General features: G+C 42.4%; 1 protein-coding gene across 2 annotated transcripts in view; it reads right to left on the bottom strand.

Moving 5' to 3' along the window:
- The window catches only part of skap1 (src kinase associated phosphoprotein 1), a 387,134-nt gene extending 372,481 nt beyond the window's left edge, over nucleotides 1-14,653 (bottom strand). The window contains exons 1-3 of one of the 2 annotated variants that reach the window (XM_068013612.1): nucleotides 14,531-14,653; nucleotides 14,331-14,391; nucleotides 728-833 (exon numbers count right to left, since the gene is read on the bottom strand). In XM_068013612.1, the coding sequence (XP_067869713.1) occupies nucleotides 728-833; nucleotides 14,331-14,367 (143 nt within the window). In that variant the 5' untranslated portion in view covers nucleotides 14,368-14,391; nucleotides 14,531-14,653. Of the gene's footprint in view, nucleotides 1-727; nucleotides 834-14,330; nucleotides 14,486-14,530 lie in introns of those variants that run through there. The other variant, XM_068013611.1, reaches the window with a different exon arrangement.
- Nucleotides 14,654-24,388: the final 9,735 nt, after the last annotated feature.

Genomic DNA, 24,388 nt, shown 5'->3' with positions numbered 1-24,388 from the left:
GGGCTACCAACAGCCACATCTCAGGAAAGAATATCAACTTGGCAGCACTCAGTATGGTCCACCAACATTTATCCGTAACGAACCTCCTTTGACACTTCTGCACTCAAGTTCACTCATTTTCTAGGTCAGCTGTCACAATATTTCTCCCCCAGTTTAGCATGGGTCAGAATTTCACTCAGATGCCAGTCAGGAGTAAATGTATTACATTTAAACACAAGTACCTGTCACTTAAACATCATTTGAAGTGCTATATTATATGCCACAGGACAGACATTTAAGACCCAGATAAGAGACAGAAAGGCATTGAAAACTTGGATAACAGATTAGTGGAGCAAGCTGCTCGGTGCTATCACCATGCTGCGTACTGTGCGCTTTACAGCAGCTTGACCTACGCCAAGGGACTGTAAGACCGAACAGAATACAAAACCAATTCTCTAGAAAAAAAAAGAGAATATGGAGAGGCAACCCAAGCAGCCTTCAAATTCATGTAGGGGTAACAACGTAGATGAGATGTTTCCATCTAAGGGTCACAAATACAAGATAGTCACTAATAAACTCTCCAAGAGACACCTGGCATTTGTGTTTTCTACTATTGCAAACAAAAAAAAAAGGAACTTTGGGTCATCACAACCCCACCCATAGCTTTCAATTTTAGGCTGCAAGCTATTTACATATATTGACAAATTTTTAAAAATGACAAGTTAAGTTTGTGAAGTGTTCTACTTACTTGTATTTAATTAGACGGAAACCTTCTAGAAGCACCTCTCTTTGATCCCTTGCCTTTTTGCTAAGCTTTTCACCTTGTAGAACTTCACCTATGAAGTATTCAGAGTCTGCCCACAGATAAGAAAAAAATGCATGAAGTGCTTGGTCAGTCACTTAACATGTGCTATTTTAAAGCTACAATTTTGTTAACTAACAAAATTATATTGTGCCTTTCACAAGGTCTTAAAATCCTTCACAGCCAAAGTGCAGTTACTGTTGCAACACAGGTACATGGCACCAATTTGGGCCCAGCAAGCTCCCACAAACAGCAGCAATAGGTGACCAGATGATCTGTTTTAGTGATGTCGGTTGAGAGTTATGGACCCTTCTACCACTGGAAACAATTTCTCAATATTTAGTCTACCAAAGCCCTTTTGAGCACCTACATTCAAATCTCCTCTTAACCTTCTTTGCTATACGGTTAATTGCCCCCATCAACACACTATCCGGGATTATGCTTAAAAAGTAGTCAATCCATGCAAGTATGGTCCTAGAGGGCAGCCAGTGACTGTCAAATCAAACGTAAAAATAAAACGTTACTTGAAAACAGAAGACAACTGGAAAGAAACAAATAAAAATCTATGAAATCAATGGGAATAGTTTAATAAACTGCCTCTCTTTTGGCAGGATTGCAGGTTTAGACAGATCACAACCCTATTGAGAGTCATTGCCTTGGATGTATATTCATGTAATATGCAATTAATCTCCATCACTGCACGAGTCAAATAGTTCATTGAACAAGATGCTGTTTTTAACTAGCTAGAAGCAATCTGAAAATGTTTAGTGCCTGGCAGGTGTAAATAAAACACTTTTCTTATATATAAAACCAGCTGCAAATGATCCTTCACCTATAGACAGTAGATATATTGTATAGCCTTGGAATAGTCCAACTCCAGAGACATGGGGCAGTGGTCACTGTAGTCACGAGTGTGTGTTGCTGGCAAGGCCAGCATTTGCCAATCCCAAATTGCCCCAAGGTGGTGATGGGCTTTCATCTTCAAAATGGTGCACCAAAATCTTTAACTAAATGAAGTGGCCTGGCAGCCAGAGGGCAGTAAAGAATCAACCACATGGCACGAGACTAGAATCAGACCATGCAAGGACAGCAGGTTCACACACGCGCCTCCTCCTCACACCACAAAAAAAGCATGGTGAACCAGCTAGGTTTTTAAAAACAGTAGTTTTTTTTTCTTTCATGGGATGTGACTAAGCCAACATTTATTACCCATCTCCAATTACCCTCAAGAAGGTTGTGATGAGCTACGTTCTTGAACCGCTGCAGTCCTTGGGGTGTAGGTACACCCACAGTGCTGTTAGGAAGGGAGTTCCAGGATATTGACCCAGCAATAGTGAAGGAACAGCGATATAGTTCCAAGTCAGGATCGTGTGTGGCTTGGAGGGGAACTTGCAGGTGGTTTCCAAGCATCTGTTGCCCTTGTCCTAGGTGGTAGAGATTGAGAGTTGGAAGGTGCTGTCGAAGCAATGTAAAGGATTTATGGTTATCTTTACTGATACCAGCTTTAAAAAAAAACTTAACTCATTCTCAGAAGTGTGACATAGCAAGTATGTATCAGATCTTTCTTCCATTCCAACTCTTGGTAGACTTATGCTGAGCAGTAATAGAGCACCTTCCTCCCAAGGGATTAGGATGTGTGGCCTGCCTCATATCCAGAGCAGTAACCACTTTAGTAACTCAACAACTGGCATACTTTATACTTGAACCTACATAATGGACATCAGGTTATTTGGCTAGATTGGACAACGCAATGGGATCATTCTGTCCTTCAATAAGCATCCACCCCAGCAGCAGTCATTGGATAGAGATCGGGCATGGAACTCTGGTTATTCCTTCTTCTCACTCAGGGAAATTCTTGCCCTTTAAAACACTTATGACCAGGTGAGTCATGTGTCTAGGGGTCTTTTGCTGTCTTTACCTGGTCTTGTTAAACCAGGCTTTAAATTTTAAAGTGTTTTGAGCTCCCCTTTTTGTGAATCCTTGTTCACAGTTTCCAATTAAAAAGACAAAGTACTGAGCACACAGAGGCTCTCTTTGGTTTAAAGCAGAAAGAGGAAATTTATTAAATCTTAAACTTAATACGGTTCAAGCCTACAGATATACAACGTGCTCATGCTAACCTGCACACAGGAATAGAAAAGAATAGTTTGAGGCAATATCTTTTTACTGTTTCTTCAGCTTGGCTGTAGTCCTTGATTGAAGTTATATTCTTGCATTTCGTTGGGTCCCAGTAATCTTAAAACTTTGTTCACGTGGCAAACCCTTCTGAGTTTTAAGTGGTTTCACGAGATTCAGTTGTGTGTGAAGTGATGGAGGCAGGCAGGCAGGCACAGGAGGGGAGACGTTCAGTCCCAGGAGAGGACTTTACTCCACGAGCACACAGCTTAGTCGGTCTTCTTTGTTGGGAGTTCAAAATTCAAAAAGCTCCCAGGGTGCTCAGCAGGGTAGTCATGTGACTAGCTCCTTACATGGAAAAGTCTCTTCAACATCCTTTGTTGGAAGTTCAAATCCAAAAGCTCCAGCCAGCTAGATATGTGACTAGAACTGGTTTGACCACTTGTGTATTGGAGAAACAGGGACTGGTTCCCTTTGTTTCCACATTGCCTGAAAGGACATTTGCATAATACAAGACAGAGATTGCAATTTTTTTTTACATTTTAATGTTCATGTGGCAAAACAATGTGTGCGTCAGTCTTGGCAGGTGGGGCTTGCCTGACAGTTCAGCTCAACATAAACATATGGACTGAATTCACAACCTCCAGGTCTGAGATCGTTCTCATCTCAAACAAACCCAATCAACCATTAGCAAGCTTCAAAAAGGGAGAATTAACCCACAAACAATAATAAATCAATATCATGCACTCAGCTGTTTATTCATTTATTTACAAATGGTTTGAATGTTGGATTCTAGTGAAGGGTGTCAGAAATGTCAATCCAAATATAAAGTATTTCAAGTAATTTCCATTTCTCCCCATCACCCCTGCCCCACCAGATTTTTAGCGTTTAATTTTTCCTCTTACCTTTCCCATTCACTCCCTGATGTAAAATCCCACTGGCAGAAACCCTTTCCATTCACTAATGTATAGAATCCCATTGGACTCAAGCCCCTTCCCATTGACTCCAACTGCACATAATTCTAGGTGGCTCAAATCGATTTCCTGCTGAAGTGAATGGCAAGAGTTCCTGATCCAAGCACATTTAAACATTTATATCCTGGTGCACTTGCCAACTACTTAATGTTCACTTCACTAAGCACAGTCAATCCACTTGAGAAAATTCTCCCAATGTATACAAATTACTTTTTTTTTTTTAAAAAGTTTTTATTCAGTATTATGTATTTTTGGACCAAGTTGTGGAAGGAATAGCTAAATGGCTCCAGTGTAAAAAATTTGCAAATCAGTTTCATTTTTACTTGAAATTCACAAATAAATATTTATCCAGGCACAGTATTTCTTTGTTAAATAAAGCTGTGATTGCCAAGTTTAAATAGTGTTATGTTGCAGGGGTGGGGGATTTAAAAAAAGGAGACCAGAGTGGTTTAGATGCTGGCCTGATGCCTCGATTCAAACCTAGGTCTGGAGGTGAGATTGATGGGTTAAGGCTTAGGTGAAGAGTGCATTTTGAAGCAGCAGACTCAGTTTGGAATTGTGATGACTGTACAGAGCTTGGCTGTATAAAGCCTGCTGAAAAGATTGTTAACAGCTGCCTCTAACATTTGCCTCAGAGCTGGGGCCCAATGGCTTTGCATGAGGCAGAGATATTTTTTTTTTTTAGCTGCGTTGGTGATTCAAAGTAGAGGCAAGTGAGTGTAAGTAACCGGAGCCAGATCACCCACCACCGCTTAGTTGTGCTAGTGGGAGGACAGGTGTACGGCTGGGCGGGGGATGTGGTGAGAACACGCAGTATACAGCGATTCCCAGGCCCGCAATGTCCATCTACCTACACACACACACACACACACACAGTGTCCAATTATATCCATTGTTTCACTGAGACGTGGTTTAACTTTTACATTAGAGCTGCTTTCTATACTAGAAAATTGATCAGGTCAAACTGTATGGTGACTTAGCAAGTGTTATTCTGGGATAATTGATCAAATTCATGATTAAGAATGCAGGAAGAAAGTCTAGTATAGAGGACTGCACGTGAGTAACAGAACGAGAATGTATTAATTAGTCGTTTGGTAGTACAGAACTTGAGAATTGCTGAAAATAGAAACATGTTGTCGAAGCTTTTCATCTTGCACTCAAGACAATCCACAAGAATAACCAATGTAAAGGAAAACAACTTGTACTGCATGAGAAGAAAATGCTGATTGGTTGGCAAGTGAATTCTGATTAGTGATTAGTGAGGCTTTGCCATGGAGAACGCACCAGTTTAGTGACTGGCAGTTAACTGCCAAGTTTTGGTTGAAATTTAAACCAGGCAGCTTGATTGATCAGGCAATGCCTTGACCAGAGGATTGAACCAGTGAATGGCTGTCACTTATTTTGTTCAGCTGAAACAAACGCAATGTGTGTACATGTTCTTTGTCTGCAAAGAACAGGGCCCTGTTTATTAATATATGTAGCTTCCCGTACACACAAATACACCACACTGAGCCCTACTTAATCTTAAATTGGTTATCAGTATAATTCTTTGCACACTGCGGATTTAGCACATGTTGTCCAATCGCGGAATCACATCTAAATGTTAAACACGGTTTTGAGTTTTGCAAGCACGGGCTAGTTGGGTACGGCCTGCACCTTGCCCGTTGCAAACAGCGGAAGAGACACGTTGTTTGATATATGATTCGCCAGTCTTTGGGATGTATGGCCTATATACCCAGCATCACACCAGCATTGAAATTCATACATCACATTACTCGTGTGAGATAGGCAGGATATCTTTTTGGCTTGATGGCAGCATCCTGTTAGTGGCAAGCACCACACGTGTTGCTACTGCATAGCAGCAGTGAGAAACAGCTAGCTTTACCTGCTGCTCAAATTTTGGGATACATTACCCTTTCAGGTTAATTTGAGGTAGACTGGGCACTTTCTCAGGGCCGAAAATGACAGCCTTAGGCCCGTTCATAAGTTTGCGTGATTTACAGCAAGAAATGATCCGATCAGGGTAGCCATTGTCACGCAGGATGTCTTTGATTTGCCCTACTTCAGCATCAAGCTTGCATGGTGAGCAAGTGTCTCGGGCCCTATTTACGAGGTTGCTGAAAAGGCCCATCTTACAGCGTGTGGAACTGTGTGCAGTCAGCAATGTATTAATTGTAAAATTTGTAAAACAAGGTCACTTGACTCAGAAGGTTGTGGGTTCAAGCCCCACTCCAAAGACAAGCACAAACTCTAGGCTGTCACTCCAGTCCAGTACTGTCAGGGTGCTGCAGTGTTGTCTGCAGATCAGATGTTAAACTGAAGCTCCTTCTGCTCTCAGATCAAAATAAAAAAGATCCCACATCGCAATTTGAGAGCAGGAGTGTTCTCAGAGATAATATTTATCCCTCAACCAATATCACTAGAACAGATTATCTGATGATGGTTTGTGGAACCTTGTCATGCATAAATTGGCTACTTTTCATAAAAAAGCTAACTGGCTGTAAAGCACTTTGGGGCATCCAGAGATTGTGAAAAAGGTTCTGCAGAAAATGCCAAGTTGCTTCTAAAACACTAACTGGCAAAAACCTTCAGTTTTAAAACTAGAGAATTTGAAAACTTTGCAGACAACAGCAGGAGTCACCTTGTGAACCTTGTTGCTTGAGAAGCCAATTAGTTTACCTGGGTTATTCCACTGTAAACATCTAATTCATTACAGCTCTGATAATTAAATAAATGCAGCATCAGTCACTATATTCAATGCTTAGAACTGGCTTCAGGCCAAGGCCTAGAATATCTTTAGCCTAACAAGATGGATGGCGTGAAGGGCTAATGTTGAAATCAACTTGCATTTATTTAGCACCTTTCATAACAGTTTTATAGCCAATGAAGTACTTTTTTTGAAGTGAAAATATCATTTGAAACAGCAGCTAATTTGTGCGCAGCAAACTCCCACAAACATGAAATAAGTGAGCAAATCGGTTTGGAGTTGTTGGTTGAGGGATGGATGCTGTCTGCATGCATGTTGGACAGGAAAAACCATGTAGCTACATGAAAATTAGACAGAGAAACAGCAGGTGTGAATAATTAAGAGAAAGTGTGTGAAATGGATGGGGGATAAAATTGATCATAATCAAAATTAGGAGAGAAAGAAAGAAATTAACTCAAAAAGCAATTTACACAAAGACAAAGATGATCAGCTGTAGGTTTGAAATTGCTAACGTTCTGCTCCCACAACCCACCAAGCCTCTTCCGGTACAGTCAGCAAGCACTTGGCTCACCAGCACTATTTAAAATGAGTGTTTAGATTAAGTAACCTGCAGGTAGAGCATATGCCCACTACACAGGCAGTTGTTACAGAAAGCAGCTGGAAGCATCCAGCACTCTTTAAAAGCAGTGCGAGAGACAGAATACCAGTAACACTTCAAAATACTGAAATTTCCTGTCAAAGAAAAGCATTGCCCCTGAATTACCACAAACAAAATTCAGAGTATATGCAGCTTGACTTTTTCTTTTCCTTCATGAGTCATCAGACTAGTCACTGAAAACATTTCCATGACACACATGTAACTATTTAGCTCCATTTTCATCAACAGCAATTTGTCACAATAAGTAGGGAATATTAATGAAACACCAATGTATGAAAAGAACATGTCAAAATCAGAAGTAAACACCTGCCAATGAATCCAAAGCAAGAATGGACCCAATAAAAAAAAAAATCAATAAGTTTTTCATTCACAACTTTTGGTTTCCATTGTATCATGCACCTCATGAAGTAATAAGTCAACACAAGAAAAATTAGTAAGTAATTTCTTAGCATTAGAACATGGCAACACGTGTGTGTATTTGATTTGACTGCCATTTATGGGAGCTTGCTGTGCACAAGTTGGCTGCCACATTTTCTGCATTACAATATCAGTTACATTTCAGAAGTACACTTTGGGACATTGAGATTGTGAAAGGTTCTATTTAAATAAATACAAGTTTGTTCGTTATCCACATTATAAGCTTGGGCCCAGTCTCTGAACAGGTTAAAGCCAAATAATGGACTCGATGCATGTTACACTTGGATGACAACTCCCAGGATGCATTAATATCAATGCATAATCACCCCAATTTTCACTTTCAAAGTTAATGAATGGGTTCTTCTGCCCAGCAGACCATCCTCTCCTCCAGCTTGCTGCCCAGTGAAAGGGAAATGACCTCAGCTGTGTTCAGTGCCACTGAGCAACTCCCCAATTTTAAGTTTCTGTACTCACTGCACTCCCCAATCTCCTGGAACCTTTTTCTCTCATCTCAATGTGCTAAATGTCATGAGTCCCTCAATCACAATCCCCCAAAAAAAAGTGCCAAAGCTTAGAACCTCCCTCCCCCACCAACTTGAAGCTAGAAGTTGACAAACATCTGCCAATCTGCAAACAAAAAAAAAACTAACGGCTGATAAAAGTAATGGCGGAATGTTGTATTCCAACCTCCTTGAGATGGAAGCTAAGGGGTCAAAGATATGTTGCCATTGTATAAAGCTCTGGTTGGACCTCATCTGGAGTAACTGTGTTCCATTTGGGGAACCACCTCCAGGAAGGTGGATATTAACCTTGGAGGAAGTACAGCAGATTCACCAGAATGATACCAGGACCAAAGTGCTAACTTATCAGGACAGGTTGCATAGTCTATGTCAGTGTCCCCTTGAGTACAGAACATTAAGTGTTATTAAATTGGAGGTGTTTAAGTTAATTAAGGGATTGGGGAGGAGACCAGAACAAGGGAGCATAACCTATCACCTTAAAAATTAGAGCCAGGCTATTTGGGTTGATGTCAGGAAGCACCTCACACAAAGGGTGGTGGAATTCTGGAACACTCTCCCCAAAAATCTTTTCAGACTAGTTAGTCAATTGAAATTCAAAACACGGATTGATAGATTTAATACAGAACCAAGGCAGATAAATGGAGTTAACATACAAATGGTAGATAGAAACAGGATTCAGCCACTCGCTCTGATTCTATGTATGCTAGCATCAGCTTGTGTTTATTTAGGGCAAATAGACTGACTTGAGCATATGTAAACTCAGCAATTTTGTCCCTATAGCAGAATAATGCATCATCTATTACTTGGGGTAATGGTCCCATTAATGTAAAAGGCAAACCATGTGATTTAGTACAGTTATAAAAAAAAAGGACACACTGCTAACGTTTCAGATGAATTCTGATCAAGACTTGCTCTCAAAATTAGAAGATCTTATTTCAGAGCAACTGATCTGCTGCATTTTCCCAGTGCTCAGTTTTTATGTTTCAGATAAAGTGGCTTGATTGGACTAATTCAATAACCCACAAGAGAAGTGGTTCAGGCTGCTGTGTAGGGAAATCCTCCAAAATACTGATGGCACCCCTTGGATAATCCCTTTCCCAATTTCAGATAAATAAATCAGCTACTCAAAAAGGTAAACAAAGCTAAAATACAGAAACAGAATGTAATCAGTAAGTAAGCCAATAACAGTTTAGAACAGAATTCTTGCAACACTGCCCCCAGCATGCTTGACAAGACAAATCTTTTGACCTCATCTAGGGACAACATTAGGACCAAGCTATTACACAGCCATATCAAACCCACCCCCCCCCCCCCCCCCATAAAGCCAATGAAGGGCTCCACCGAGTCTGTGGAACATCTATTCTAATGGTAACAGCCAATCCCTGATCGTTCTGGAATGCACTGCCCAACAGGGCATGAGAAGCAGATTCAAAAAGATAATTGAATAAATACTTGAAAAAGGAAACAGTGCTATAGGGAAAGAGGGACCAACTGGACAGCTCTTTCAAAAAGAGCCAGCACAGGTACAATGGGCCAAATGGCCTCCTTCTCATAAGAAATAGGAGGAGTAGGCTATTTAGCCGTCGAGCCTGCTCTGCGATTCAAACAGATCGTGGCAGATCATCTGTCATTTTTCCCCACTATACTCCTATCCCTTGATGTCATTATTACCCAGAAACCTATCAATTTCTGCCTTGAACATGCTCCACAGCCCTCTGGGGTAGAGAATTCCACAGATTCACCACCCTCTGAGTAAAGAAATTCCTCCTCATCTCAGTCTTAAATGGCCTGCCCCTTATTCTGAAACTGTGTCCCCTGGTTCTAGACTCACCAGCCAGAGGAAACATCCTATCCACATCTACCCAGTCACACCCTGTAAGAATTTTGTCAGTTTCAATGAGATTACCTCTCATTCTTCAAAACTCAAGAATACCAGGCCCAGTTTCCTCAATCTCTCCTCACAAGACAATCCTGCTATCCCAGGGATTAGTCTGGTTAATCTTTGTTGCACTCCCTCTATGGCAAGTATATCCTTCCTTAGGAAAGGTCAAAACTGTACAAAATGCTCAAGGTGCGGTCTCACCAAGGCTCTATACAACTGAAGCAATATATCTTTACCCCTGTACTCAAATCCCTTTGCAATGAAGGCCAACATACCATTTGCCTGAATTGATTGCTGCAGCAGACTAGCTTTTAGTGACTCATGAACAAGGACACCCATTTCTCTTTGGACAGCAACACTTCCCAACCTCATTATTTGAAAAATACTCTGCCTTTCTTTTTTTCCTCCCAAAGTGAATCACTTCACACATCACATTCTATTCCATCTGCCATGTTCTTGCCCATTCACTTAGCTTGCCCAAATCTCCTTGAAGCCTCCTTGCATCCTCCTCACAACTTACATTACCTCCTAGTTTTGTGTCATCTGCAAATTTGGAAATATTACAATTGGTCCCCATATCCAAATCATTTATATAGATTGTAAACAAAATCGAGGGAGGCAATGGCATAGTGGTAATGTCACTGGACTAATAGTCCAGGCTATTGCTTTGGGGGCATTGGTTTGAATCCCACCAAGGCAGGTGGTGAAATTTGAATTCAATTAACAAATCTGGAATTAAAAGCTAGTCTAATGGCGACCATGAAACCATTGTCGATTGTTACAAAAACTCATCTGGTTCACTAATGTCCTTTAGGGAAGACAATCTGCTGTCCTTACCTGGTGTGGCCTACATGTGACTCCAGACCCACAACAAATGCTGTTGACAATGCCCTTGAACTGAGTGGCTTGCTAGGCAAATTAGGGATGGGCAATAAATGCTGACCTAGTCAACGATGCCCACATCCCACAAAATGAATAAAACAAAACAGCTGTGACCCAAGCACTGATCCTTGTGGTACCCCACTAGTTACCGCCTGCCATCCTAAGAATGACCCATTTATTCCTACTCTCTGCTTTCTGTTTGTTAACCAATTCTCAATTCATTGCTGTATATTCCCCCCAATCCCATGTGCTCTAATTTGGTTTACTAATCTTCTGGATGACAAGGGATACAGAGAATTGGATCAGGAAGAAAGCAGCCTTATGGCAGATTCACAGCACTGAAGCCAGCAGAGGCCCTAGAGGAGTATATTACTGATTTAGACATGAATATAGGAGGTATGATCAGTAAGTTCGCAGATGACACGAAAATTGATGGCATCGTAAATAGTGAGGAGATTGCAGGACGATATAGATGGGCTGGTAAGATGGGCAGAAGTGACAAATGGAATTTAATCCTGAGAAGTGAGAGGTGATGCATTTTGGGAGGACTAACAAGGCAAAGCAACATACAATGGATGGTAGGATCCTAGGAAGTACAGAGGGTCAGAGGAACCTTGGTGTACTTGTCCATAGATCACTGAAGGCAGCAGCACAGGTAGATGAGGTGTTTAGGAAAGCATATGGGATACTTGCCTTTATTAACCAAGGCATAGAATACAAGAGCAGGGAGGTTATGATGGAGCTGCAAAAAATGCTAGTTAGGCCACAGCTGGAGTACTGTGTACAGTTCTGGGCACCACACTATAGGAAGGATGTGCTTGCACTGGAGAGGGTGCAGAGGAGATTCACCAGGATGTTGCCTGGGCTGGAGCATTTCAGTTATAAAAAGCTGGATAGGCCAGGGTTGTTTTCCTTAGAGCAGAGAAGGCTGAGGGAGGAACCCGATTGAGATATACAAAATTGAGGGGCATTGATAGGATAGATAGGAAGAAACTTTTTCCCTTAGCAGAGGGATCAGTAACCAGGGGGCATAGATTAAAGGTAAGGGGCAGGAGGTTTAGAGGGGATTTGAGGAAAACTATTTTCACCCAGAGGGTGGTTGAAATCTGGAACACACTACCTGAAAGGGTGGTAGAGACAGGAACCCTCAAAACATTTAAGAGGATTTAGATGTGCACTTGAAACACCATAGCATACAAGGCTATGGGCCAAGTCCTGGAAAATGGGATTAGAATAGACAGGTGCTTGATGGCCGGCACAGATATGATGGGCCAAAGGGCCTGTTTGTGCTAAATGACTATGTGGGACCTTATCAAAAGCCTTCTGAAAATCCACTGGTTCTTTTATCTATGCTACAAGTAACATCCTCAAAAAACTCCAACAGGTTTGTCAAACATGATTTCCCTTTCACAAATCCATGTTGACTCTGCCCAATCATTTTCCAAGCATCCAGTTATCTCATCCTTTATAAAACCCATCTGGTTCACTAATGCCCTTTAGGGAAGGATATCAGCCATACGAACTAGGAGCAGGAGTCGGCCACTCGAGCCTGCTCTGCCATTCAATAAGATCATGGCTGATCTGATTATAACCTCAACTCCACTTTCCCACCTACCCCAAATAACCTTTCACCGACTTGCTTATTAAGAATCTAGCTAATTCTGCCTTGAAAATATTCAGAGACTATCCTTACCTAGTTTGGCCTACATGTGACTCCAGACCCACAGCAATGTGGTTGACTCATAACTGCCCTCTGAAACGGCTACTCAGTTCACAGGCAATTAGGGATGGGCAATAATTGCTGGCCTGGCCAGCAATGCCCACATCCCATGAATGAATAATTAAAAAATAAAATAGATTCTAACATTTTCCCTACTACTGGCATCAAACTAACAGATCTGTAGTTCTCCATTTTCTGTCTCGCTCCCTTCTTAAATAGTGGGTTACATTTGCTACTTTCTAGTCTGCAGGAACCCTTCCAGAATCTATAGAAATTTTCAAACGATACCACCAATGCATCCTCTATCTCTATATCTACCTCCTTCAATACTCTGGGATGGAACTCATCTGGTCCAGGGGATTTATCAACTTTCAACTCAATTAATTGAGTACTACCTCTTTATTGATACTAATTACTTTCAGTTCCTTTTTTTCCCCCCCACAAATCCCTTGGTTCCTAGTATTTCTGGGAGATTTTCAATATCTTCCTCAGTGAAGACAGACACAATGTAGTCTTTCTGCCATTTCTTCATTCCCCACCGCACTCTCCTGTCTTCACCTGCAATGGATCCACATTCATCCTTGTTAATCATTTCCTTTTCACCTACCCCAAGCAGCTTTTACAGTCTGCCTTTGTGTGTTTCTAGCTAGCTTACATTCATAAATCTCTTTACCCCTTCTTCAGTTTCTTGGCCTGCCTTAGTTGGACTCTGAATTGCTGAATCATTCTATTCAAACATGTGTTCTCACAATTATTCATATGCAGATTTGATTCCAGATTAAGCAGGTAATATTTAGTACTACCCCAAACCCAACATTTACAAGGGAATCATCACTAGACAAATGCTTCTCCAATTGAGCATCAGTTAACTATTTGGGCTACTGACCAAATCCATCAACAAGATTACACTGTGTGGCTACCACACTGCACATACCAGAGGATTGTTAAACTTATCAGCCTTACTTTCAAATCCCTCTATGGTCTCACCCTGTCCAAGATCACTATTCTCCAATTCTGGCCTCTTTCACAACCTGATTTTTTTTAAAATTCACTCCACTACTGGTACCCATGTATTAAGCCACTCGGGCCCTAAATCTCTCCATCTCTATGCCCTCCTTTAAAATCTACCTCTTTGACCAAGCTTTGGGCCACCGTTCTTACCTGGCTCACTGTCAAATTCTGTCTGGTAACACTCGAATTTTACATTAAATAAAAGGCATTATACAAGTTCAAGTTGTTGTAGAATTTCGTCGTTGACTACTGACTCCAGTTTGAAAATTTATGCTGTGGGCGAAAAAATTCTAGAGTCCCCAGTGAGATCCTATGCAAGTTGGTCAAAGTGTCAGTTAGGATCATTTTAAGAGGCAATTTTCAACGCAACATTAAAACAATGATTGAGAAAACACTCGGTTGGTTTTTTTTTTGAATTACAGGTTCGAAAGAGGAGGAAAGCTGAGCAGAGAGTGTAACAACCACCCCCACCACAAAAAGACATGTTTGTCTCGCCAGTCACAAAGCAAGCCAGTTCCCTCCCCAAAACGATTCAACAAGTCAGCCTTTCAGCCGCGGCAAGGTCAAAATTGTTTCTTGTTCGGGGAAAAGCAAAACATAAACGAGAATGCACAGTGCCTCTGTTCCTGGGCCAAGTGAAGGACGAAAGATTATAATGTTACCTTCGAAAAGTCTCCTGATTTCCTCGGGGATGGCCATAATTCAGCTGCCGAGTGTCTGGGGCTGTTACAAGTGGAAAAAAAAAAGCGGTGGTTACTTTTATTTTCTCTCTAGCGGAAAGTGAAGTAAGCAAGATAGCTGGTTAGACTTTGTTTAAGGGTGTGAGAGGGTTAAAGGCCACAACAGCTTCACATCCACTAACCTTTGCAGCTGCGTTATATATTAATTAAAAACAAAGTGCAATTCACTAACTGTGGCTCCTCGTCTATTTCAGGTGTGTCTGCAAACGATTCAGTACAAAATGCACGTTAGCAGCGAATAAAACCGGAATTGACTGATCCGGCAGTCTCAGACACCGCTACCGAAATTATCCTCTTTAAAGGGACACTGCTTTCGTGAAAAAATACATGCTGATCAATTTGTTTTGTATGCCAGACACAAGGATGCAAATTGTGCAGGAAGCCCATTGCATTAGAAATCTGTTATTACTTAGCTTGAATGAAACGACAATTTGCATTTATATAGCGCCTTTAAAATAATAAAACATGTTAAGGCGCTTCACAGGACAGCATTTGACACCGAGCCACATAAAGGCATACTTGCTCAAAGAGGTAGGATTTAACGAGCGTCTTAAAGGAGGAGAAAGTGGAGAGATTTACAGGGGGAATTGCAGAGCTCAGGGCCTAGATCGCTGAAGGCAGGGCCAGGAGCTTGGAGGGTTGTAGGGCTGTAGGAGATTACAGAAATAGGGAGGGGGTGAGACCATGCATGGAGGGATTTGAACACAAGGATGAGAAATTTAAATTCAAGACATTGGTGGACTGGGAGCCAGCGAGCACAGGAGGCCATGGGTGAATGGGACTTGGTGCAAGTTTGGATATAAAACTCTTGGTGGCAGAGTTTTGGATGAACTAAAGTTTATGGAGGGTGAATGATGGGAGGCTGGTTAGAAGAGCATTGGAATAGTCAAGTCCATAAGTAACAAGATCATGGTTGAGTATTACTGAAAATAGAGACCTGTTGTTGAAGCTTTTCGTCATGCACTCATCAGGACAATCTGCAAGAATAACAAATGTAAGGGAAAACAACAACTTATACTGTATGAGAAGAAAGTGCTGATTGGTTGGCAAGTGAACTCTGATTGGCAGAGGCATTGCCATGGAGAATGCATCAGTTTACGGTGACTGACAGTTAACTGCCAAGCTTTGAAATTTAAACCAGGCAACCTGACTCTGGTTGGTCAAGGCATCACCCTGAGGAATGAACCAGTGAATGGCTTTCACTTATTTTGTTTGGCTGAAACAGGCGCAATGTTTGTACATATTCTTTCTGTCAGCGCTGACAACCAATTTCAGATTGTCATTAGGACTCACAGTGTGGTACATTTGCACATACTGGAAGCTACATATATTAATACACAGGGCCCTGTTCTTTGCAGACAGAAAGAACATGTACAAACATTGCGCCTGTTTCAGCCAAACAAAATAAGTGCCTCGACCAATCTGAGTTCACTTGCCAACCAATCCACACTAAAGGCCTGCTCGGGTCTGCAAATGAGACCCGACCCGAGCCTGACAGAACCCCATCCGAGCCCGACCTGGCCCGAGTCCTTCCATTTTTTCCTGCGCCCGACCCGACCTGACCATCAGTTAATCTACCTTCTGTTTTTCACTTTGTTCCTTACCTGCACAAGCTTAAAATAACTGTAGCAAAACCACCTTTAAAATCCAAAAAGTAAATTAACATTAAAGTCACTTACCTGAGGTGGTGATAGAGCATGTCCAAACCAGCCCAATCCCACCCGAGCCAAGCCCAACACATGTCGTCTGGTCCCATCGGGTTCGGATTGGGTAGCAGGCCTCTAATCAACATTCTCTTCTCATACAGTATAAGTTGTTTTCCCTTACATTGGTTATTCTTGCAGATTGTCCTGATGAGCGCAAGACAAAAAGCTTCAACAACATGTCTCTATTTTCAGCAATCCTCAAGTTATGTACTACCCAAAGATCATGTTTGAAGGTTTCAGCAGCAGATGGGCTGAGGTAGGAATGGAGACCATTAATCTCTCTAAGCTCTGTGAGTGTGTGGCCATATAGCAATTGGGAACTTACTGAGCAGGGGGCAAACAGGCCGCACACAAGCACATTCCTTAGAAGCTGCATACACGCACAACCACGCAGTTCAACAAATGAACCGCGCACAACACAGGGAAATTAGAGGGACTATTGTGGAGATGGTGATGGAGAGGAGATGGAGTCAGAAAGGATGATTTGCATTTGATAAATAGTAAATACTCATAGTAAATAGACATCATTGCCATCTAAGTGACACACAATTCAATTCTCTGCACTACCACAGAGGTGAAAAAATGCAGTTCATGTAGCTTGTTTAAGCACCGCCATTAATATCGCTGTGCATGAGATATTGTGCTCAAACGACTGTCAGGTATAATGCCAGTGAATTCCAATAACTACTCATGGCTCCAGCTGGAGGGTTGGTGATTGCAAGGTTGTGACACATCATTCTCTCTGCAGGCCTTCAAGAGGGAGCTGGGGTAGTTCTTAACTGGAGCAGAGATCACATCATATATCACAGAATCACAGAATAAACAGTGCAGAAGAGGCCCTTCGGCCCATCGAGTCTGCACCGATGCAAACACCTGACCTGTCTACCTAATCCCATTTGCCAGTACTTGGCCCATAGCCTTGAATGTTATGACGTGCCAAGCGCTCATCCAGGTACTTTTTAAAGGATGTGAGGCAACCTGCCTCTACTACCCTCCCGGGCAGGGCATTCCAGACCGTCACCACCCTCTGGGTAAAAAAGTTCTTCCTCAAATCCCCCTTAAATCTCCCGCCCCTCACCTTAAACTTGTGACCCCTCGTAACTGACCCTTCAACTAAGGGGAACAGCTGCTCCCTATTCACCCTGTCCAAGCCCCTCATAATCTTGTACACTTCGATCAGGTCACCCCTCAGTCTTCTCTGCTCCAGTGAAAACAACCCAAGCCTATCCAACCTCTCTTCATAGCTTAAATGTTCCATCCCAGGCAACATCCTGGTGAATCGCCTCTGCACCCCCTCCAATGCAATCACATCCTTCCTATAATGTGGCGACCAGAATTGCACACAGTACTCCAGCTGTGGCCTTACCAAAGTTCTGTACAACTCCAACATGACCTCCCTGCTTTTGTAATCTATGCCTCGATTGATAAAGGCAAGTGTCCCATATGCCTTTTTCATCACCCTATTAACCTGCCCTTCTGCCTTCAGAGATCTATGGACAAACACGCCAAGGTCCCTTTGTTCCTCGGAACCTCCCAGTGTCAGGCCATTCATTGAATACTTCCGTGTCACATTACTCCTTCCAAAGTGTATCACCTCACACTTTTCAGCGTTAAATTCCATCTGCCACTTCGCTGCCCATTTGACCATCCCGTCTATATCTTCCTGTAACCTGAGACACTCCACCTCACTGTTAACCACTCGGCCAATCTTTGTGTCATCCGCGAACTTACTGATCCTACCCCCCACATAGTCATCTATGTCGTTTATATAAATGACAAACAATAGGGGACCCAGCACAGATCCCTGTGGTACGCCACTGGACACTGGCTTCCAGTCACTAAAACAGCCGTCTGTCATCACTCTCTGTCTCCTGCAGCTGAGCCAATTTTGAATCCACCTTATCAAGTTACCCTGTATCCCATTTGCTTTCTTGATAAGTCTCCCATGTGGGACCTTGTCAAAGGCTTTGCTGAAATCCATGTAAACTACATCAACTGCACTACCCTCATCTACACACCTGGTCACATGCTCAAAAAAATCAATCAAATTTGTTAGGCATGACCTCCCTCTGACAAAGCCAAGCTGACTATTCCTAATCACATTTTGCCTCTCCAAGTGGTGATAGATTCTCTCCTTCAGAATTTTCTCCAATAGTTTCCCTACCACTGACATGAGACTCACTGGTCTGTAGTTCCCTGGCTTATCTCTACAACCTTCTTAAATAGTGGGACCACATTAGCTGTTCTCCAGTCCTCTGGCACCTCCCACGTGGCCAGAGAGGAATTAAAAATTAGGATCAGGGCCCCTGCAATCTCCACCCTCGCCTCCCACAGCATCCTGGGACACAAATCGTCTGGACCTGGAGATTTGTCCACTTTTAAGCCTTCCAAAACCTCCAATACCTTGTCACTCCCTATGACAATTTTCTCAAGAACCTCACAGTCTCTCTCTCTAAGTTCCATATCTACATCCTCTTTCTCTTGGGTGAAGACAGATGTGAAGTATTCGTTTAAAACCCTACCAATGTCCTCTGGCTCCACCCACAAATGTCACCCTTGGTCCCCAATAGGTCCTACTCTTTCCCTGGTTATCCTCTTCCCATTGATATACTTATAGAATATCTTGGGATTTTCCTTACTTTTACCAGCCAGAGCTTTCTCATATCCCCTCTTTGCTCTCCTAATTGATTTCTTAAGCTCCATCCTACACTTTCTGTACTCCACTAATGCTTCCATTGATTTGCTGTCCTTGTATTTGCTAAAAGCCTCTCTTTTCCTTATCATCGTACCCTGAATGTTTCTGGTCATCCATGGTTCTCTGGGCTTGTTGCTCCTACCTATTACCCTAGAGGGAACATGTTGGGCCTGTACCCTCCCCATTTCCTTTTTGAATGCCCCCCACTGCTCTTCTGTAGATTTCCCGACAAGTAACTCTTTCCAGTCTACCTTGGCCAGATCCTGCCTTATTTTACTAAAATTCGCTCTCCCCCAATCCAAAACCTTTTTTTGCAACTTGTCTATTTCTTTCTCCATAACAAGCTTAAATTGTACCATGTTGTGGTCGCTATCACCAAAATGCCCCCCCACCAACACATCGACCACCTGTCCGGCTTCATTCCCCAGAATTAGGTCCAGCACTGCACCCTCCCTTGTTGGATCCTCTACATATTGAGCTAAAAAGTTCTCCTGTATACATTTTAAGAACTCCACTCCATCTAAGCCCTTAACATGATGACTATCCCAATTAATGTTGGGAAAGTTGAAATCACATAATATAATTACCCTATTATTTTTACACACCTCTGCAAATTGCGCACATATTTGTTCCTCAATTTCCCGCTGACTATATGGGGGTCTATAATAAACACCTAGCAATGTGGCTGTCCCTTTTTTATTCCTAAACTCTACCCATAATGCTTCATTTGATGCCCCCTCCAAGATATCATCTCTCCTTACTGCAGTAACTGACTCCTTAACTAATATTGCAATGCCCCCTCCTCTTTTACCCCCTCCTCTGTCTCGCCTGAAGACTGTATATCCCGGGATATTGAGCTGCCAATCCTACCCCTCCCTCAATCATGTCTCCGTGATGGCTACTATATCAAAATTCCACGTGTCAATCATTGCCCTTAACTCATCCGTTTTACCTGCAATACTCCTGGCATTAAAGTAGAGGCCTTCCATCCTGGTCTTACTCCCTTGAAACTTACTTCTGCTGTATTCCCTCTGACTTGTTCGCTTTCCTGTGTTTAGCTGTGCTAGGAGTCTGCATCCCCTCCCCCTGCCAAATTAGTTTAATTTAATATAGAAGGAGTAATGGCTAAAATAGGCATAGTCCATATGATCTCTTGGACTGGTTTCTTCCACCTGAGGGGGTTAGAGAGGAATTTTCCAGAGTTATTTCCCCTAATTGTCCCTGTTTTTTTTCTGTGTTTTTGCCTCCTGCAGGAGATTACATGATTGTGAGTGGTGGAGAGCTTGGGGGAGATGAGGAACGGAAGGGCCATGGGTGTTGGGGGGGAGTTGGAAGTGTCTAGCCATGGGGCTCCATCATGAATGTGGAGTTAGCTTGATGGGCCAGCTGGGTCTTTTTCCCTCCATCATTTTTGTATGTTCATATTCAACTACCATTTCAGACAAGGCCCATTTTATTGTGGCACCGACTGAAGAGGTAACAATGGCAGCTTGCATTAAGGTAGCAGCTTTAATGTAGCAAAATAACCTTAGGTTCTTTATAAGGGGTACCAGACATCAAACAAGTGTAGGGAGAAGAGTTAGAGGAGGCAAAGTGACAAGTTGGATCCAAAATTGGCTCAGAGGCAGGAAGCAAAGGGTAAAGGTCGATGGGTGTTTTTGTGACTGGAAGACTGTTTCCAGGTTCTGTCGGGCTCAGTCCTGGGTCCCTCGCTTTTTGTGGTATATATCAATGATTTGGACTTGAATGTAGGGGGTATGATTAAGAAGTTTGCAAATGATACAAAAATTGGCTGTGTGCTTGATACTGAAGAAGAAAGCTGTAGACAGCAGGAAGATATCAATAGACTGGTCAGGTGGGCAGAACAGTGGCACATAGCATTCAATGCAGAGAAGTGTAAGGTAATGCATTCAGAGAAGGATAACAAGGCAAGGGAATACACAACAAATGGTAGGATACTGAGAAGTGTAGAAAAACAGAGGGACCTTGGAGTGCATGTCCACAGATCCCGATAGCTGGTTGGACAGGTAGATAAGGTGGTCAAGAAGACATATGGGATACTTGCCTTTATTAGCTGAGGCATAGAATGCAAGCTTATGTTGGAACTGTGTAAAACATTAGTTCGGCCACAGCTGGAGTACTGTGTACAGTTCTGGTCACTACACTATAGGAAAATGTGATTTCACCAGAGACGGTACAGAGGGGATTTACAAGAATGTTGCTGGATTGAAGAATTTAGTTATGAGGAAAGATTGGATAGGCTAGGGTTATTTTCTTTGGAACAGAGGAGGCTGAAGGGAAACCTAATTGAAGTGTTTAAAATTATGAGGGGTCTAAATAATGTGGATAGGAAGGACCTATTCCATTGGTTGAGGGGGCATAGATTTAGGGTAAGAGGGTTAGAAAGGATTCAAGGGGAAATATTTTCACCCAGAGGCTGGTGGGGATCTGGAAACAACTGAAAGGATGATAGAGGCAGAAACCCTCATAACATTTAAAAAGTACTTGGATATGCACCTGGAGTGCTGTAACCTACAAGGCAATGGGCCAAGAGCTGGAAAATGGGATTAGGCTGGATGGCTACTTCAGGGTTGGTGTGGACACAAATGGCCTCCTTCCGTGCTGTAAATTGCGATGCAAGCAGAAGCTCAAATGATGAGGTGTGTTTTGAAGGTAGAGAGAGGCATGGCAAATTCATAATTACTTTCAGAAAATTGATTATGAAAGTAAATTGGCAAGAAATATAAAAACAAACAGCAAGAGCTTCTTCGGGTTTTTATTTATTTAGAGATACAGCACTGAAACAGGCCCTTCAGCCCACCAAGTCTGTGCCAACCAACAACCACCTATTTATACTAACCCTACAGTAATCCCATATTCCCTACCACCTACCTACACTAGGGGCAATTTACAATGGCCAATTTACCTGCAAGTCTTTGGCTGTGGGAGGAAACCGGAGCACCCGGCGGAAACCCATGCGGTCACAGGGAGAACTTGCAAGCTCCACACAGGCAGTACCCAGAATCGAACCCGGGTCCCTGGAGCTCTGAGGCTGCAGTGCTAACCAATACGCCACTGTGTATATAAAAAGAGAATAGCTAAAGTGAGTGTGGGACCATTGGAGGGTGCGACTGGAGAATTGATAATGGGGAACAAGGAAATGGAAGATAATTTAAACCAATATTTTGCACCGGTCTTCACAGTGGAGGATACTATAAACATCCCACAGATATCAGATAAGCAAGGAGCTAATGGGAGGAACGATCTTGTAACAGTCTCTATCACAAGGGACAAAGTATTTGACAAACTAATGGGACTAAAGGCAGACAAGTCACCAGGACCTGATGGTCTGCATCCAAGAGTTTTAAAGGAAGTGGCTGCAGAGATAGTGGAGGCATTGGTCGAAATATTCCAGAACTCACTGGATTCCGGGAGGGTCCCAGCAGATTGGAAAACCGATAATGTGACGCCCCCGTTCAAGAACGGAGGGAGACAAAAAGCAGGAAACTATAGGCCAGTCAGCCGAACATCAGTCGTTGGGAAAATGCTAGAGTCCATTATTAAGGAAGAAATAGCAGGACATTTAGAAAAGCTTAACGCAATCAAACAGAGTCAACATGGTTTTATGAAAGGGAAATCATGTTTGACAAATTTGCTAGAGTTCTTTGAGGGTATAACAGGGTATAACAGAGTTGATAAAGGGGAACCAGTAGATGTAGTGTATTTAGATTTCCAGAAGGCATTCGATAAGGTGCCACATAAAAGATTATTGCACAAGATAGGAGCTCACGGTATTGGGGGTAATGTATTAGTATGGATTGAGGATTGGTTAACTCACAGAAGACAGAGAGTCGGGATTAATGGGTCTTTTTCAGGTTGGAATGACGTAACTAGTGGAGTGCCACAAGGATCAGTCCTAGGGCCTCAATTATTTACTATCTATATTAATGATTTAGAGGAGGGGTCAGAGTGTAATGTATCCAAATTTGCTGATGATACAAAAATAGGTGGGAGGGCATGTTCTGATGAGGACATAAGGAATCTGCAAGGGGATATAGATAGGTTGAGTGAGTGGGCAAAAACTTGGCAGATGGAGTTTAATGTAGGAAAGTGTGAGGTCATGCACTTTGGTAGGTAGAATCAAAAGGCAGACCATTATTTAAATGGAGAGAGACTTCAAAAAAAACACAGCACAAAGGAATGTGGGTGTTCTTGTGCATGAAACACAAAAAGTTAGCATGCAGGTGCAGCAAGTAATTAAGAAGGCAAATGGAATTTTGGCCTTTATTGCTAGGGGTTGGAGTTTAAAAATTGGGATGTCTTGTTACAACTGTACAGGGTGTTGGTAAGGCCGCACCTGGAGTACTATGTACCGTTTTGATCTCCGTATTGAAAAAAGGATATGCTGGCATTGGAGGCAGTTCAAAAGAGATTCACTAGACTGATTCCTGGGATGAAGGGGTTGACTTATTAAGAATGGCTAAACAGTTTAGGCCTTTATTCATTAGAGTTTAGAAGAATGAGGGGTGATCTTATTGAAACATACAAGATTCTGAGGGGGTTTGACAGGGTGGATGTTGAGAATATATTCCCACTAGTGGGGGAATCTCAAACTATGGGACTTAGTTACAGAATAAGGGGACACTCATTTAAAACTGAGATGCGAAGGAATTTCTTCTCTCAGCGGGTAGTGAATGTCTGGAATTCTCTATCCCAGAGAGTTGTGGAGGCGAGATCACTGAAAGTACTTAAAGAGGAGGTAGATAGATTTTTGAAATATTGGGGAGTTGAGGGCTATGAGGAGCTGGCACAAAAGAGGAGTTAAGGTCTGGGGCAGATCAGCCATGATCTTATTGAATGGTGGCGCAGGCCTGAGGGGCCGAATGGCCTACTCTTGCTCCTATTTCTTATGCTCTTAAATTGGAGCATATTTTTTAAAAATTCATTCTCGGGGTCTGTGTGTCACTGACAAGGCCAGTATTTATCGTCAATCCCTAGTTACCTTGAAACATTGATGGTGGGCCTTCTTCCTGAACCACTTCTGGGCCACTTTAGAGAGCAGTTAAGAGGCAACCACAGTGAGGTGGTACTGAAGTAACATATAGGCTAGACCAGGTAAGGACGCAAGTTTCCTTCCCTAAAGGACACTAATGAATCAGTTGAGTTTATATGACAATCCAACGGCTTCATTTTCACTTCTACTGCTAACAAAGTCATGGATGAAGAAAGTTTGAGAATTCAATCTTGGAGGCTGCCAAGGCGTTGGAGAGGGTGCAGAGGAGATTTACTCGAATGATACCAGGGATGAAACTTACTTGTGTGGAGAGACTGGAGAAGCTGGCGTTGTTCTCCTTAGAGCAGAGAAGGTTAAGGTGAGATTTGATAGCGATGTTACAAGACATGAATGGTTTAGAGTAAATAAAGAGAAACTGTTTCCAGTGGCAAAAGGATCAGTAACCAGAGAACACAGATTTGAGGCAATTGGCAAAGGAACAAAAGGGGAGATGAGGAGAAATGCTTTCACAGAGCAAGTTATTATGATGTAGACTGCAATACCTGAAAGGGGGATGAAAACAATT

The sequence above is a fragment of the Heterodontus francisci genome, chromosome 33 (genome assembly GCF_036365525.1).
Source record: "Heterodontus francisci isolate sHetFra1 chromosome 33, sHetFra1.hap1, whole genome shotgun sequence".
In the NCBI taxonomy this organism is placed as follows: Eukaryota; Metazoa; Chordata; class Chondrichthyes; order Heterodontiformes; family Heterodontidae; genus Heterodontus; species Heterodontus francisci.
Note: the sequence above shows the minus strand (reverse complement) of the source record. Positions and strands in the feature narration are given on the sequence as shown.